General features: G+C 35.9%; 1 protein-coding gene across 1 annotated transcript; it reads left to right on the top strand.

Annotated features, from left to right (window-relative positions):
• Positions 1-3,833: 3,833 nt before the first annotated feature.
• LOC142349209 (uncharacterized) lies at positions 3,834-17,027 on the top strand. The gene is made up of 2 exons (XM_075400621.1): positions 3,834-6,082; positions 16,245-17,027. The coding sequence occupies exons 1-2, from the start codon at positions 4,654-4,656 to the stop codon at positions 16,535-16,537; spliced, it is 1,722 nt and encodes a 573-aa protein (XP_075256736.1). The 5' UTR covers positions 3,834-4,653; the 3' UTR covers positions 16,538-17,027.
• Positions 17,028-17,305: the final 278 nt, after the last annotated feature.

Below are 17,305 nucleotides of genomic sequence, written 5' to 3'. Positions count from 1 at the left end.
TTTATTTTTAGCGAGCTATTTGATTAGGTTAATTTGACGAGGTAATTTTTGGCTATTTGCGTCATTTTTAAATTTTTCGAAGAATTTTATACGCCGCCGTTTGCGGAAACTCAAAACGCGAATGTTTTTTTTTTGAATTCGTATTGCATTAATAGATTGTTTTCCGTGTTGTTTGGCTAAATTTTCCTTGTTTCTTGGGTTGATAAATGCTAATCTGTGCGATTTAAGTATCTCTATAATGAATTCCCGAAAATATTCTGGCAGTTAGCATAGTATTGGGGCATACACGCTGTTTGATTTTTTTAATCGTATAATTAGTTAGTGTTCTTGACTGCTGATTTTTTTTAACTCATTCTATTGTAACTGTGAGCCTCGGTTAACATTATACAGACAATGAAGATTTACACTATTCATTATAGTTGGCGAGATGCAAGATTTAGCATGATCATAGTAGTTTTGTATTATGTAGTTAGTTTGTTTTTCTTGTTGACTGTTGTTTACTTGTTTGTGTTGTGAGTGTAATGTGAGAGTGATGGATTGGGTGTGAAAAGGTGTATTGGGGGAAATCCACCCACCCGGCTCTTCCTTGATGCAAGTTAGGGAAGCGTGAAGTGCAAATCCGCCCTGTTGGGAGAGAGAGGGAAAGAGCAAGACTAAAAGAACGAGAGAGGGCTCACTACGCTACACAGGAAATGAGAGATACCTGAGAAAAGAGAGAAACACAGACCAATTCTCAACAACTCTTAGCCGATGTTGTTTAAACAGACGCTTGTATACAGTGGTTCGCATTCAAACAGAGATAGGTACCCGAAACAGATTGTGGGGGGGGGGGGGGGGGGCATCTTGTCTGATCTTGTTTAAGGAGAAGAATGTTAGATTGCCTCCTAAAAATTTACACTGGGATACATTTAACAGTGTGAGGTAAGTTGGGTATTATAAGCTGAGTTGCATTTCGTTGATAGCTCAGTTGAGAGAAATAGGTGAGACCGATTAGCCTGACAACTTTTGTGTCAGGTAGGTTTGAAGATCAGATTGCCCATGCCGTGCGTAAGAGTCAATATGGATGTGTATTTAGAGATGATGCCGTAAACAGAATATTTAGGAAGATAAAGTTGAGATTGAAATGTGAATTTACTGAGTTGCTTTCAAGTCTGACAAACAAAGCGAAGTGGTGAAGACCAATAGTTGGTGAGCCGACGTTGATTGGAAGAAACTTCGTTAAGCTTTTAAAGATTTGCATTTAGAATGATAACTGTTCGTAGGGACAGAAAGAGCGAAATCAAATACAAGCCAGCAACTGTTAGCCTAGTTGTAGAAAACAGAAAGAATTTATAACACGAATTTGAGTTCTCTGGGAAATGTATGGGGAAGAAGTAAGGGTAAATTCTAGTCAATCTTAAATTCTCAGCAAAAACAGAGATAAAAATTTAAGCATCGTAGGATAAGTGGCGTGTTCTCAAGGTGAGATATAAGTTAGTGTCATTAATAGCGCTCTTGTCCAAATTTTTTTTTGTGCTGAATTATTTTACAAATGAATGTCAGCGTTTGTTGGGTTTTTAACACCATTTATGCCGGCAACGATTTGTAAGATTTTTTTCGTAATCAGCAGCAGTGTTACGCAGCTACAAACCGATCGAATTTATTGTATCTAGTTCTTGAAATTGTAGTCTTTTTGCTGAATGTTTACAAAATATGTGCGAAGAAACTAGAGAATTGGTTGCAAGAGTTAATTGAAGGTTCAAATGCTGGCGTTTTTGTACCTTCAAATCGTATAATTAGCAAAAGCCTTCTGTTGCCGTCTGAGGCTCATAGTGCATTGTATAATTTTTTTTCCTATGAAATCGCATATTATGACTTTTCGCTGGTTTTGTCTAATTAAGCTGCTTTTGTGAGAGGCCACTGTACCGTGTATTGATAAGTGGAAGTTTTCACTCAATGACGCGACAAAAAAGCGTTTAACGAGGTGCGATACAAAAAATGACATCTTTGTTTTTGAATTTGGTATCAAACGCTTGATGCAGCCAACATTTTGTTCAATAAAATAAAAGAGAGAAAAAAATAAGTTTTTGCAATAAAGAATTTAACGTTTGATAAAAAATCTCTTTAGTCTGAAAATTGATTCATCTCCTCACAAAGGTACGATATTCACTGCAGTTGGTTCTTGTAACAGAAGCGAATTACGAATTTTTTTAAAAAAATTTCTTTAATTGCAATTTAATAGGTTTTGGTGTGATTAAATTTTTGGAATTTGTAGGTAATATATATGGGCTCTCTAAAGTCAAAGAAGTGTTTATCTCTGCAGAAGGTAAAGGGGTTTCTGAATGGTCTTTTTTTCACGAAAAAGTCGTTATGGAGTAACTTTTTCTCAGATGGAACGAAAAGGTAGCGTAAAATCCCTGTTAAAAATAGTCTATTTCATTAAAATTTTAACGTAAAAGGAATATTGGAATGTTCAGATGAGTGAAATAATTTTTTTTTTGTTTTTCAATTTAATAATTAACCTTGCCTGTGACACTAATTAAATCGATCTCTATTTCGAACTTCTTTAGAAAGTTTGTTTTTTCATTTCAAAAATGGTATATTAAAATGTAACTACTTATTTTGTTTTCAGTTCATTTTGAAACGTGAAATGACGAGGGTACTGTGATGATTTCAAATCTAACTTTTCAGTATTTCCTCGGTGAATAATTTTTTTTAGCTTAAGAGTTTTGTTAAGCAAACAATTCAGATTTTCGGGTAGCTCCCTTATATCTCTTAAAAAGGGCCGTAGTTATTAACTGAAGGCTCGATTATACGGAGCTAATTTTGGTAGCTATTAACTATCAACTACAAAACACTTAAACAAAGATGGTACGGCAATATCCACTTTACCCTATAAAATGCTCAAGTGTCTGAAGATGAATTGTTTATAAACAAGAAAATGTTCTATTTTTCAACTTTTTACATCATTTTTACACCCCTCAGCAATATCCGATTTTTAAAAAACGGAAAGACTGGTGAAATTTGTTTTTATACAAAATCCATTTTTCTCGATAGCTTAGACTTATGTGGTTCAGGTATATTCGAGCAAAATGTTGGCATAACTATAAGATGGAACTAAACTGAAATAATTTATAATGTTAAAAAATACTTTTCTGTATTTTTGTAAGCTATTATCTTGTTAAGACAATTGTTAGGGACAGCTGCGTATTTTATTGCGTCAAGCGGATTTGAGGTTCAGTCTTTAGGTGTTTTAAATGTTTTTAACCACAAGAATTATTTCCAATTTTCGCCTTATTTCCGCAAGAATTGAAAATTTTTGCCTATTGTCTCATCCCCTTAAAAATATCGATCTGCAAAAATTGGCTCAACAAAAAGTATGTCTAGCTTGCGTTAAAATGTCTAGCCCCCATTTTAGTGAGGGTTGAAAAATGAGATTCTTTTTGTATTGAACAGTTGTTTCGGGGATCTTTTTTCAAATTCGGCAAATAGAATCTTTCTCTTATTTGCTGGCATTATGATTGATCAGTGAGTTCTTGATGCCATTTTGGGAAATGACTCCAAACGTTGAATGCTTTAATAAGCAACTGTTTTCGACTTCGTCTAGAAAAGGAAATGAGTCGGCGTTTCAAAGCTTTAATTTGAAATGGTGATGTTGAACTCAATTTTTTGCTTGGTTCTCACAATTGCAATAATTTGCTATCGTGGCTGTATACAGCAGTACTTAATTTATTTTTTTCTGGCAAGCTATTATTATAGCTTCTTGGCGTAGATAGCATAGAACAAGGGGTAGAAGATAAGTTTAGGTAACCTTTTTAAACGAATGCAGTTTTTGCTAAAGATTAAATCTGATTTCCAACGATTAAATCAAAAATGAAAGAGTTCTCGGCAGTCACTTTTCCTCTGTTTACAAATGATACTTATGTTGAAATCTGGTCTTTGTTCTTGGAACTTGTTGGATAATTGTTTATCTATCTTTACTGTGTGGCATGTATGAGCGAAGTTTTCTTGGGCTCGTATTTGTTTGCCCTACGTATCATTTTCAAGTGTTGCTATAGTTTGTTATTTTAGCAAAGTCCAGTGTTGTACTTGTTAAATAAACAATTTATAATCCTACAGGTATTTCTTTTATCTGTAGTGATAAAATTGCGGCTTTTTATCCTGTAGCTGTTAAGCGTGAATCTGATTGGCTGACAGATTTGGAACGTTCTGATTGGCCAATACCTTGTAGTGATGTCTTTGATGTGAAATGATGATACGAGAAAGGTGATATCTATATGCTAAGTAGAATCTATATAACCAGTAATAGTACTACTGTTATCAGGAGGGGTGATATAAGGATATATAGATACATTGCTAGTATAAATCTTGAAATTCTATTGGATTTGATTTGGTTGGGCTAAGAAAGAGAGTTAGTAAGAGGTGTAAAATCATTTTGTGAATGTTGCAAGCTAGATTGTTTGTTGGAATAATTGCAAATTGTAATCGGTGTCAATGAGAATGCTCCTGATTGAGAATTGATGCTGATCGCATTAAATATCGATTTAATTATTTGAATTGATTTCTTCTAATTGTTGCGCTGCTGTTGCTGCACATAACAGCAAACAACCAAACAAACAAATTATAATTACAATTCGATTTGTTTTTCATTTATCCCTTTCCACTCCTCCCCAAATGGATTACAATTCGGCGACCTCAATTGTAAACAACAGCAGCAACACTGGTAATCATTACGCTTCCCAAATTTCCCCAATTGACGTGTCAAACTCTTCAATCACAACTCAGCAAACACAACAACAAAACAACAACAATAACAACATCCCAAACAATTCACACATCGTCGCGTACCCTACGCCCAAGTTAACGCCCAATGGCACCCCGACACCCTGTGCCCAGAACTTCCAAACAGAGCAAAGTTGTATGAACGAGTTGACCCTAAATGACTCCATCAACTCGGGTTTGAAAGTTGAACCGTCAGCCTACAACGACAACTCACAGACAGTCCATAAACCAATATTGTCAAATTTTACTAACTCACAAAGTTATAATTTATCTCCTAGTTATTATCAAACGTATCATAACTCGAATAGTTCGAACTCAAATTATAATATCTACACATCTGTTAACGGGTCTGCGCAGGGATCCTCAAGTTTCGGAAACTTTCATTCGTCGACTAATCCGTCGTACAATTTGAACAGCACCCCTTCTTCGTACTTATCACAACAAGATACCGTTGCATCCCAACCGTACTCCAAATCAGCCAACTATGACTTCGGATCCGCGAGTGCGTATGTCACCTCCGAGCTGCTCTACCCCTCGAACACAATTTTACACGAGTATTTCTTCCCCAACAATCCCCAACAGTACTACTCCTACCCGTCTGGGAATCCCAACGGTCACGCGGGACAGGGACCATATGCTAACAACGTCCTCTCAAACTACATGGCGCAGAGGAACTCGATTAATGCGCCCGGATCCCACGCGCACCCACCCACAGCCGCGGTCAATATCAATGTCAGCTGCAACATCGCAGGTAACGGGCCATCGTCCCTTAGTTCCGAAGAACATTCAAGTCAACAAACCACCCCACATAGCGGGAACCATTCGGAACATACGACGTCGCCTGTTGCTAAGTACAATGCACATTCAAGTCCTGTTTATGACTACATGGATGAGCTTAAGCAATCCAACTTCGCCAATATTTGCAATAACAACCCTAATGGACTGTATCCCACTCAACATTCAGCTGGGACCCACCACGATACGTCACCGGACGGTACTGGTTACCCTACAGCCATTCAGCATCTAGGAGAACCCGAATACATGAAGAGTTCGCAAGGATTGCCGGATGTTAGGAAAATGAGTCCAGGATCAGCACCCGGTCCATTAATCGGAGGAGCAGGAGATCCGAAAACGGAGATGTTGGCTGCAACTCCTCATCCTCACGGACATGCGGTGGGATCGGCGTCAACCATATCAACTGCCAACGTCTCTCCCGCCGCCGCTGCTGCTGCGCATGCTGCAAGTGCTGGAGCTGTATCTGCTGCAATGTCGCCCCAGTTTGCCTGGATGAAAGTGCGACGGAACCAACCTCAACATATATGTAAGTTTTGTCTCTTTATGCGTATCGCAGACGTCCGTAACTTTCTTTCTTGTGATATTTTTAATTATCTACCATAAATTACCTACCATTGGTTGCTGGTAATTAAAATATTTTTTTTAGCAATTGGACATCTCAGTTGTGGCAATTGTTTTAATGGGCATATTCTGAATGGGAAGTCAGACTCATGATCCTCATCATTTGGATGACCAATGTTTCTAAATGTAAAAGCCTTTTGTAGTCGCGAGTAAGCTGGCAGTTAAAAAAATTTCTGGATCAGTTCAGTAGTTGTGGCTTTACGCCGGAATTTATATTCCGCAGATCTGTTTACGCATTGATTGCAGCATACGCATTGGTTCTCAAAATTTCGCCAAAAGATGATGATGATGACTGGCTAAAGAATTAACGATTAATAGTTTTGATCAATCTGTAAACAAAACTCAGCTCTTTTTTTATAAGTATTAATTAGTCTGGATTACTGAAATTGTTTGTATTTCAATCAATTCCGGTTATTTTTTTTAAATTTAAGTATCAAGTCTCATGGAAACTGTTTTAAAATATTTTTGTTTTTCGATCGCTTCAAGGTGATGTACTGCCAGATGCTGCCCTTTGTTAAACTTGTATCGTGACAACCGTTTGAGAAACTGCAGCCAACGGTTAAAACAAATTTTAAAGGTCTCGGAACCAATATGTGTTTTAATTGCAGTTGATTTTGTTGAAGTTTTGTTTGATTTTCAGTTAGTCAGAATTTTTGAATGGAAATGTTAAATTTATTTAGCATTGTTTGAACTATGTTCTGTGTTTCTGTATGTATCGTGACAGCGATGTGCAATATCTTGGCCACTGGGGAAATTTTAGACTGTACAATTTATTGCTTAATTTGAACGAAATAATTGCTCTAGAAAGAAGTTTGAAGCAATCGTTGCATTCGTGTCTATGACGTTTTTATGCCAACCGTATTTTGACTGATTTGACTCCTTGAGTTTTGTGTGAAATAATTGTGCCCTCATTTGCAATCGTAAGGCGCTGATTTCAAATGGCTGCAGTTCCCCACTAAAATTTAAATGAAAATCGCGCGTTTGTTCTTTTTTCAATTTCAATCACTAAGTTGTCAATAATGAGCTTTGACATCTTTTAAAGCGCCTTAGTGAAGTTATCCAAGCTACTATCCGCAATGCTGAAGCCGGCTACAGTCAGGAGCTGAGCCCTTCACGAGAGCCATTCGTTCCGCTTTTATTGTGCATCAATGTTTTGATCTGAAACGTCTGATCTTTTGCAATTGTGCGTGAGTTTGCATGATTGTAAGTAAAAGCTCTTTTTATTTTGCAGCTAAATATGTGTTAACCTCGCAGCAGCTGCAATACAATGAAATAGAGAAGACTTTGTTGCCGTAGTCTAAGTTTTTTTCTTTTGTCCTCTATTGGACAAACAGATCCTTTTCTCCTCTTTTGTCTTCTGTTGGTGAACTTCTGTGAAAATTTTTAATTGCTCTCTTACGAAATTAGAAGCAATTTTTGTTGTCGTTCTTGATTTTGTTGTGCAATTTTTACCGGCGGATTTTTCATTAATGTTTTTCAATAATTTGTTTGACTATGTAAGTAATTTCAATTCTTTCCGGATCGTTTTTGTTTTGGTTTTGAATGGTTTCCAAATGTTTGAGTTTCGGAAGTGAAAACAATTGAATGGGTTCTGAAATGTTCACCCTTTCAGGGTGATGACTTTGATGACGCGAAAATGACGAAGTTTCTGCTCGAGGGCTGAAGCTTGACACTTTTCTTATTTAATACCTTTTATCTAATACCTAAATTCAAATCTTTCGTTACCCTTAACGAGTAATCATGAATTACTGCACATTAATTAGTGTTTTCCGTAATTTTCCCTGTTTTTTATACCATTGCGGAGAACTGTTTTTCATAGCAGACTTTATCTGTTGTTTGTTCATCTTTTGTGTTATTGTTTAGATTTTCTCTCTTTTGCTCTCAACCAGAGTGTTTTATGCTTTATCTCTGTTTACTCAACCATGCCTCTTTAGAATAGTGCTTCAGGTGTGAGTGTGCGGTGCCATGCGTGCCGAGGTTGAATTCAATGGGGCCAAAGAGAGGAGCCCTAGCTCTTTCTCTCTCCATAAAACCTTTCAACTTCCCCCCTCGCTTCCCCTCGGCCCAGTTGTACCCCCCGTTCTCTATCACCTGGTTCGCTATAGTGTGCAGTAGTGCGTTAATGCACACCCCATAAAATGCTACAAGATCAACTGTTCTTTTTATTGTGCTTCAAATTTTTATGATGTCGCTTTCTCTTTCTCTCTATCGCAATGTTATCCTTTTATTATAACTACTTTTTACTAATAGTGATACTAGAACGGTTGTAATACTCGATATTACCGATATAAATCGTGTTGATCTTTTCAAGACTGCTTTACAGTTTTGCTGCTGGTTAATAAGAATTGTTTTTAAGGTGTTTTTGTGATTGTGGTGTGCTTTTTATGAGCCCAGCATGTAAAGGATAGTGAGCTTAGCAGCTGTAATCGAGTCAATAAAATAACATCTTCATTCAGCTTTGAAAATAACTGTAAACAAAATCGAGATTTTTTCCATTCCTTAAAGCTTATCTTGTAAAAATGTAAAAAAAAAATTTCTGTAGAGGTATAATTTCTATCTAAAAGGACGGCTTTTGATTTTTAAAAAACCTTGCTGAAGAATGTAGAAATACAAAAATATGAAAATATTTTTTTCCATAAAAGTAAAATGTCGATTTTAAAAGTTCTGTTTAGGAAAAACCGAATGATTTTTCAAACTTATTTATGTCATAGTCCTGGGATATTTTCTCAAAGATATTGAGCAAATTTGAGCGTTTGCTGTTTTTTTTGCAAAATTAATCCTATCGGGCCAGGGAATGGAACATAACAACTCTATTGTTTCTTAACTGTTATTTCTCAAAACTGGAAGTTTGCGAAACTGTTTTCTATTTTGGGCCTTGGAGAAACGCCTTCGAATATACATTAATTCTAAGACCGACGAAGTGTAAATTTCGTCAATCTAAAATGTAGATAAATTACATGACATGATAAACCGTGAATTGAGTTGATCAGTTTGTGACAGCGACGACGTTTTTAGGATTGTGGTTTGAGTTGAGATAAAGCATTGTTGATATTGATCATAGCAATAACTGTTTGTCTTGTGTTTAACCGTTGCTCTATGAAGGGAGCCAGCTTTTCCAGACTAGCGATAAGTGAATTGTCCGGGTCTTGTTTGATCGGGGGTTCTCAATTCAAACTTGACATGAAAGAATCTTGTTTGAAATGCATCCCAGTGTGATGGCTCTGTGGCGCCAGGTGTAATATCAAAGTTAACAAAGACAAGTGATAGAGAGAGAGAGAGAGAGAAAACTAGAATTGATAGTAGCCATCGGTCGGTTAGATCAAGAACCGCTTGCTAACTTAGCACAACTATCCACCACTGGGTAGCAATGTTGAGTTGTTGGATTTTGGGTTCATTCAGTTTGACTGACGTTTGGTCGACTTTGCAAGTTGCAGAATTGGCCTATTGCAGAAAATGATTTAAATGTTCGGGTTCGTTGAGTTTTTTTTTCTTTGTGTAGATAATTTGCAGCACCAATAATATCAGTAAAATTTAATGGTTTGCAATCGATGTATTCGAATGTTATCACTGGCTTTTTTTCGTTTGAAAACCTTCATTACGTTTACAAACAGAATTGTGTAAAAGGGAACACAATCTATTATGAAAACTAGGATCTTCAGTGACCTTCATAACCCCAGTTAAAAATTATATACTGGTCATACAGCACGTTTTCATATTTAAAATAGAACGTGCGCTTGTAGGCGTAAAAATTTGACCTCTAAGCTGCTGAAAGGCGGGCAAAAGAATTTCAAATGTCATTTGTTTTTCTGTTCTAGTTTTTTTTGTTCCTGCATAATTGTTTAAATTCTCTCTGTAGATTGATTAACAAATATAAAACAGCTGCAAAGCTTGTGGAAACTCCCGATTTTGCGTAAAATGTCAATGTAATGCACGGCAAGTTTTGAGCTTGTAAATTTTTCGACTATGTTGCTGATTCGGTGTAGAGACAGGCCAGCACACCTATTGACAATTAACAATTTTGCAGTGGAGATAGAGAGCATGTTTGTGTATCTCTATATGTCTATTATCGTCACTTTGTTGGTTTTATGGACTCCTTCGTACTCGCTGGCTCTCACTTAAAAGTTGGCCAGTATGTTTGACTTCTTGATTTTGTGTTTATTCAATGTCCAACTCTCTCTTGACATAGTGAAAGTGATATGATGTGTTGCGGTTGATCACGTATTTGTTGCCTCACCGCACCTCAACATGCATTGTTGACTTTGTGTTGTTTTTGTGCGATAATATCAATGATAGCAAATTGTAGTATCATTTTGGTCCCTTTTGTTTGCGGGCGAATTGCACCTTGTTTGTCATTTGGGCTACTATCAAAACATCATTGTAGCCCTCATTAGACTCCCTCTGTGAAAGCTTCTAGTGGGATCATTCTCGCATTTGTGGCCAAATGTTCCTCAAGTTCATAGCCTGATTTTAAGAAGAATTGATTGCGAATGCGAAAACCAAGAGTCGCATGTTCTTCGGTAATTATCGTTAAATTTGAGGAAATTAAATTGAATTTGTATACTCGATCATTTTTTATTATATACTGGTACAGTAAACGGAATCTTATGGGCAATTTTCCGCCCAAGTAATGACCTAATCAACACTTATTACTTGATTTGGAAATGATCTGATTGCATAAGGGGAACTGCGTTAATTGTTCCGACCCTCTTGAGGGGGGAGGAACTATATACTCAAATGGGTTTTTTTTTGTTCCGTGAATTTTCGCCGCTCGATATATTCATCGTAGAGAGTTGAGACTGGTATCATTAGAAAGCTCGTCCAGCGTAGAATATGGAATTAAAAAGATTTTTTAATTTTCGTTTTCTACAGGGAGTTATCGAGGTTTAAACTTCTGAGAAAAGAAGAGTGAATTCACGTTGTTTTTATTCACATTTTCCGGAATTTTTGCCTGAATTTTCGTCAATTTTGCTAAAATTTGTTATAATTTTTAAGAATAGTGTCGTTGATTTTATTTTTGAAGACGAACAAGCATTGTTGATTGTTTTGATTTAACTTTTTTGGTCAAAAAATCTGGATAAACATTTCAAAATTTAGCCTTTTTCATCAAAAACAGCACGAAATAAGCTACTTTAGTCCACTTTGATTAAATTTGCCGACAGTACACCCCCAAACAACACTCATACAATCTTTGTAGACTCAGAGGGGGGCTATTTCTACTTCAGAGTCCGCTGAGAGTGCACTGTAGTTAAAACTTTGCCGTTTTTTGCTAACTTTACTCGTTGATTATCAAAAATGCAGAATTTATTTTGAGTTTTCAACTAACAAATTATCTATATCTACAACATTCGAAAAATCAATTGTTCCTAACGGACGATAAGTATTAGCAGGGCTAGTTTTGGGCCATTCTTGGACTGTTACAATCCAAAAAAATCGGGTTGTAATCAGTCGGTCTTTTTTATTTTAAAAATGGACTTTTTTTTAATAATAAAGAACAGAACATATCAAATCAAAGCTCAGGAGTGATAGGTCCAACCAATTCGATTGCTAAGCAGCTCCAAGCTAATGCATTTAGTTTTTTAATTGAAGGTTTATGGTCGTTTCTTTTTTAAAAAATAATTGACTTTTCAATAAATAATGGCTTAATTAAATTTTCCTTTATTTTTTTCTTAATTTGATCGACTTCCAGCTTAGTGTCAGCAAAGAAAGACTGCTTCTTCTTTCTATTGATTTAACATTTATTCTCGGTTGCAGTTTCAAGCCTGAAGTTATTGTTTTCTGGCTTTGATACTACAAGATTTCAGATTTTTGTTTGTTTTGATATTTGCCAGTTTTTCACGTTTTCTAATTTTGTCACATTATCACATTATTGACAGTTCTCATGTCACCTTATTAGCATTCAGAATAAGGCACAATTGAACATATTAAAATCCTGAAAGATATACATCATCGTTTTAACGGCCTCGACGCCTCTTTCTTGAAGAAATCAATTGAATTTTTTAATTTTGTCTCTAACTGTCATTTATACTTTGTCATTTCGGTCGTATGAAATTTCCTGTATAGTGATAGCTTTCATTGGCTTTTCATGGAAGAATAGAAGAACGGATATTCTGATATTAGTAGATAGCTGATGGCTTTCATGACTTTGAAAACAATCGTTTTCCAGTATTTAAAGAAAAAACATTTTAACTTCGCAATTTTGTTCTTTTTATGTTTCCTTTTGTTGCCTAATCTCGTTATTTAATTACAGGTCAAATATGAAATTATTGGTGTCAAGGGAATAAGAGGGATTGGTGTCCCAAAATCTTTTTTTTAAAAGAATTTGTTATGACCTTGCTGGCTTCGGCACCGGTTTTTCACAAAAAAAAGTAAATTAATTTGATTTTTGTCATATTTGACGTTCTTTTTGTAGATGCAAGAAATATTCTGGATAATTACAGGTCTCGAGGGCTTCTTTTCCATGAATAAACGACCCTATTTAAATAGCTCTTTTTGTAATTAATGCCTTTCATGACATTGAATGTAATTTTTTTCGAAAAAAAAATTTAAAGTATTACATACTTTAGCACTTCGCTTTTTTGTCTACTTGTGACCTAGTCTTACTAATGAATGGCCACGTACTACATTATAGCTGTTTGAAAAAGGCGCAATCAAATATATTTTTAGTGCCAAAATTTGGCTTGACGGTTTTGACAGCGTTTTCTGGCAAGTTTCAATTGAAATTTTGTTTGTTCTTTGTTGTTCTTTTTAGCCGCTTTAAAAAATGAATAAGAACAGGTCCTAATGCCCTTCTATAGAAACAGTGGTAATCGTAAATTTGTGGTAATATTAATTGATTCCTAATGGTATTTATTACTTTGAAGTTAACTGTTTCAAAAAATAAATTAATTTTTTTACTTTACTGTTTTTGTTCTTTTTTGTATAATTGTTACCAAACCTTTTTATGGACTGGTCGCATATGTTTTCTGGTGATTTATAACTTATTTTTGTTTAGTTTTAGGTTTATCTGACGGTATGTTGACTTTGTTATTAAATTTTGTTTTTAAGAGGGACATAAATTTTTTGATGTAATTAATGTTTGTTGTTGTTGTTGTTTGATTTTGCTGTTCGTCTTGACTCGCTTTCTTAATATTGTCATATTACAGCAATCTAATGCATCAACTTTTACTCCATTGAGTTATTTGCTTTGGAGGCTATCTTATCGTTGATACAGAATTTTTTGAAAAAGACTTGGACTTTTTTGGGATTCGCAAAAAATAATTTTTGGGTTTTTCTATCTGTTCCTCATTTGGTTGACAATTATGCCAAAATTGTGGATGGGCGGGGTCGGAACCTTATGTGCCATCGCACATTACCAAGCTGCCTTGTTGTAAATGCATTTTTTTTCAAAAATGCATAGTGTCAATAATTCAAACATTAAGAACATCCAATTTATCATTAATAGGGAATATAACGGGACGGTTCTGGGTCGTGGCAATTTTAATAAGATCGTTCAGCAAAAAGATAGAAAGAGTAAGCAACGAGAAGTTGAAACTGCCCGGTTGCTGATGATAATGGTGGCCCGGTTTGTTTGCAGCCCTTTTTTTTTTAATTAAGACTCCTAAATATTAGTAGTATCTCGTAGTTCTAGAAGGTCTTGTTTCCCGCTGCTTCTTGGAAGGCAGTATAAATCTCAAAGCCAAACTCCCACGCTGGCGATTCTGCCGCTTAATCCGATCAATAAAAATTGAATTACGGTATTTTTTGCCGCTCTGTTTTTCCCGGCGATGCAATCTTATTTTTTTCGAACTATCAGCCGGGTATGTAATTAAGTCGCGACTTTTTTACGCTTTATCGCATTTGTCTCTATTTTGCGGAGGTTTTACAGACATTCTTAATATCAGTTTTTGAAGATCTGAAACGACCATCAATTGGTCTTGAATGAAGTTTTTAGGATTCATGTTGTCTTAGTCTCCGAATTGTCTTGTTGGTTTGATTCATTGAAGAATTTCTCTCCAGATATCGATTTTCATGTGATCAAAGTTGCCTTTTGTTTTTGAATTTCGCGTAGTGGGGTTGATTTTTTGTTCTGAAGTTTGAAATAATCCCGGAACGAATTTCAGGTCTTGATCAGTACTTCTCCCGTGAAATACACGTCTTCAGTACTGATCACGTCTTATCTGAAGTCTTAAGACCTGTGAAGACGTTTCAAGACTTGTCAAGTCTAAGTCAAGTCTTGTCCTGATTATGTCTTGACCATCAGTCCGTGATATCAGAATAAAATCAAATCTTCATCGATAGTAATTTCATTGCTCGATTTAACTCGATTATGTTGATAATCTTTAATTCTCCTTCTAAAGCTTAGCAATTGAAATCACTAGCCCACCTATTATGAACTGAAACCACCAGCCCGAGTCAAAAAGTTTCAACTTTTTCCTCGAGGCGTGTCCACTGTAAAAGAGCTAAATGACACATCGCCGGTTTTCATTGCTTTTCTATGATCATTTGAAATTAGCAAAATTTTCAGCTGTATGTTTTTTTGTTCCGAGAGAAGATGTTGACAGTAGAAGATGAAATCAAGTGACAGAAATAGCCATGTTGACTTGTCTACATTTTTGATGAAAACTAGAGCTAAGCTTGCATGTTGGGCTATGCATTGTGATGTTTCTGAGTCTTACAGGAGCGTTTGGAATAAAAATAGTTTATCATATCAATCAGATTATTAGATTAGTACCCTGGCAATAAATGATCAACCCTGATTCTCAAGGTGTTGAATAAATGTCTACGTGGATATATAAAGCTGCTCCTCTTTTTAACTGTTTGCACTCAATAACAACTGCAATTAAGTATACTACAGAGATAACAGGATGAGGCTACATGTATTACTGCCATGGGCAAAGAGGGCTGGTCCAACTTCTAGTCGGTGGGGAAATTAAACATAACTGACCCCGACTTTGTTACAATGTTGATCTTAGGTAATTAGTTATTGATTGGACTGATTGTTTTGGGCTTTGTCGGCAGCAGATTTGATTACTTTGTTGTAGTTTGTCCCAGATTGAATGCAAGTTGGAATTGAAAATAGTCAAACAGTTTGAGTTAGATTGTAACAACTGCTGCTTGTGTTAGGTAAGACGTGCCTGTCTCCGCCTTTTTGACACAGAATTATATTCTATTTTGTTCATGTATTTCTGGGAGTTAGGTTTGGGCCTTCATAGGGCTAAAATGCGATATAACACAAGATCTTCTTTTCCTGTTAGGGATGTTTCAAGCATTGCAACTAAATTTTCCTGCAGAAGAAAAAACCAGAGTGAACTAGTTTAGTCATACATTATGATAATAACTTAAATAAGTTATAAGATACCTAAGTTGTTACCATTCAACTTATCATCCCATAACTTAAGGCATGTTCCTTAATAGGAATTGTAAAAACCTAGCAACTAAACTTTCCTGTAAAAAACGAAAAGTGAATTAATTCATCTTGAATTTTCGAGTTTTATGAATTGTTCCTTATTGGTTTGCCATTTCGGTTCAATGTGAAAAAGTTATGTCATTTAGTTGTGAATTGATCTCATGAGAAAAATAGATCCAAACTGAGGATTTTGGCATTTGGTTCTATTCGGTTGTGTTCGAGCAATACACTAAAAAATGTCAGAAAAATGTGTCTCAAAACATCTCAGTTTAATCAAGAAGTTGTGAAATCTGCTATTTGGCAGCACGCGACGAGGGTCGTTAGTACCTATCCTAGTACCCGAAGTTGTCTGACTCTGTAACTTAGTTCGATATAATTTTCATCAGTTTTTTTTAATCGCTGCTATAGTGATAGCTGAGTGCAGCTATTAGGGCCTTATCTTAGTTTTTGGTTACTTTTTTGCTACGAACTGTGATGTGACGCTTGCTTTAAATCATTTTGTCTCATTTTTTGGGGAGATTTTCATTTGCGGAAATAGTTTGTCTATTTTTTTTCATTTGTGTTTTGAGAGTAAAGTTCTACGAAGCTACCACAGCTATTTTCTGGCAGTCTATCTGCCGGCTATTTTTTAAAATAATGCTATCCTTCTTGAGACATTTTTTTATATTGCTGTTTGTTCCAGGGACCAAAAGTGCGTCTTTGAGTCAGTACCACGCCAGTGCTGTGGGAGCTCACCTCACCGCAGCCGGTTGTCACTTAGGACCAGGGGTACAGACCAGAGGCGGAAGAACGAACTTCACAAACAAACAACTTACAGAACTGGAGAAAGAGTTCCATTTTAACAGATATTTGACACGAGCACGGAGAATCGAAATCGCTACATCCTTGACTCTTAACGAGACACAAGTCAAAATTTGGTTCCAAAATCGAAGAATGAAGCAGAAAAAATTACTGAAAGAAGGCAAGCTGAGTTAGATGTATACGAAGAAACGATAGGGAATATGTTCAACATATTGAATCGAGAGCCGCTTGTGGTTGGTGAAGTTGTTGTATCTTTTAAAACTTGGATTTTGAGAATCCGTTGTTGAAGATATATGGATATAGTTTGTATCAATTTATTTGTAGCTTCTTTATCGTCTCTCGTATTTTCGCCACATTTATGTTTTACTGTAAGGCGGTGAATGAGAAAAACTTTAAACATTTTGTGTCATCTTAGCATCATTTTAAAATCTGACTTTATCTTTGGCAGGTAAATGTATATGAATGATCAATCAAATTCACATATTTTTCCAAATATGTTTTACATGACAGCTGTTGTGACTCTGGGCTCAATTGAACACGGAAATATTAGTTTTTGTGGCCAAGTTTTAATAAATGCTTTTGTGAGATGGACAGCGTAGTTTTTGTCTCGTTTTTTTTTAATGCAGCAGAGATTGGACGTAGAACTAATTTGGGTGCAGCAAACGTTTAGACATTTCTAGGCAAAGGCATGGTTTCAGTTGAATTAATTCAACTGATCTTAAATTGCCCTGTTGTTTAATTTCTTGTTGTAATTTAACTATTAAAGCTCAAGAGCGTCAAGTCCTTTAGCAGCTCTTGGAGCTTTAAGTAGAATCAGCTGAAGAGGTATAAATTCAAAATATGGAAGGAGGTGTAGAAGGTGGGACCCTTCACTTTTTGTCGCCCCCTACTCATTAAAGATAATGAGCTTAAGTTGCAAGTTACTAGCTATTACCAAAGCCA

The sequence above is a fragment of the Convolutriloba macropyga genome, chromosome 11, assembly GCF_964194025.1.
Source record: "Convolutriloba macropyga chromosome 11, txConMacr16.3, whole genome shotgun sequence".
Taxonomy (NCBI): domain Eukaryota; kingdom Metazoa; phylum Xenacoelomorpha; order Acoela; family Convolutidae; genus Convolutriloba; species Convolutriloba macropyga.
The sequence above is the reverse complement of the archived record's forward strand: the minus strand, read 5'-3'. Positions and strand labels throughout refer to the sequence as shown.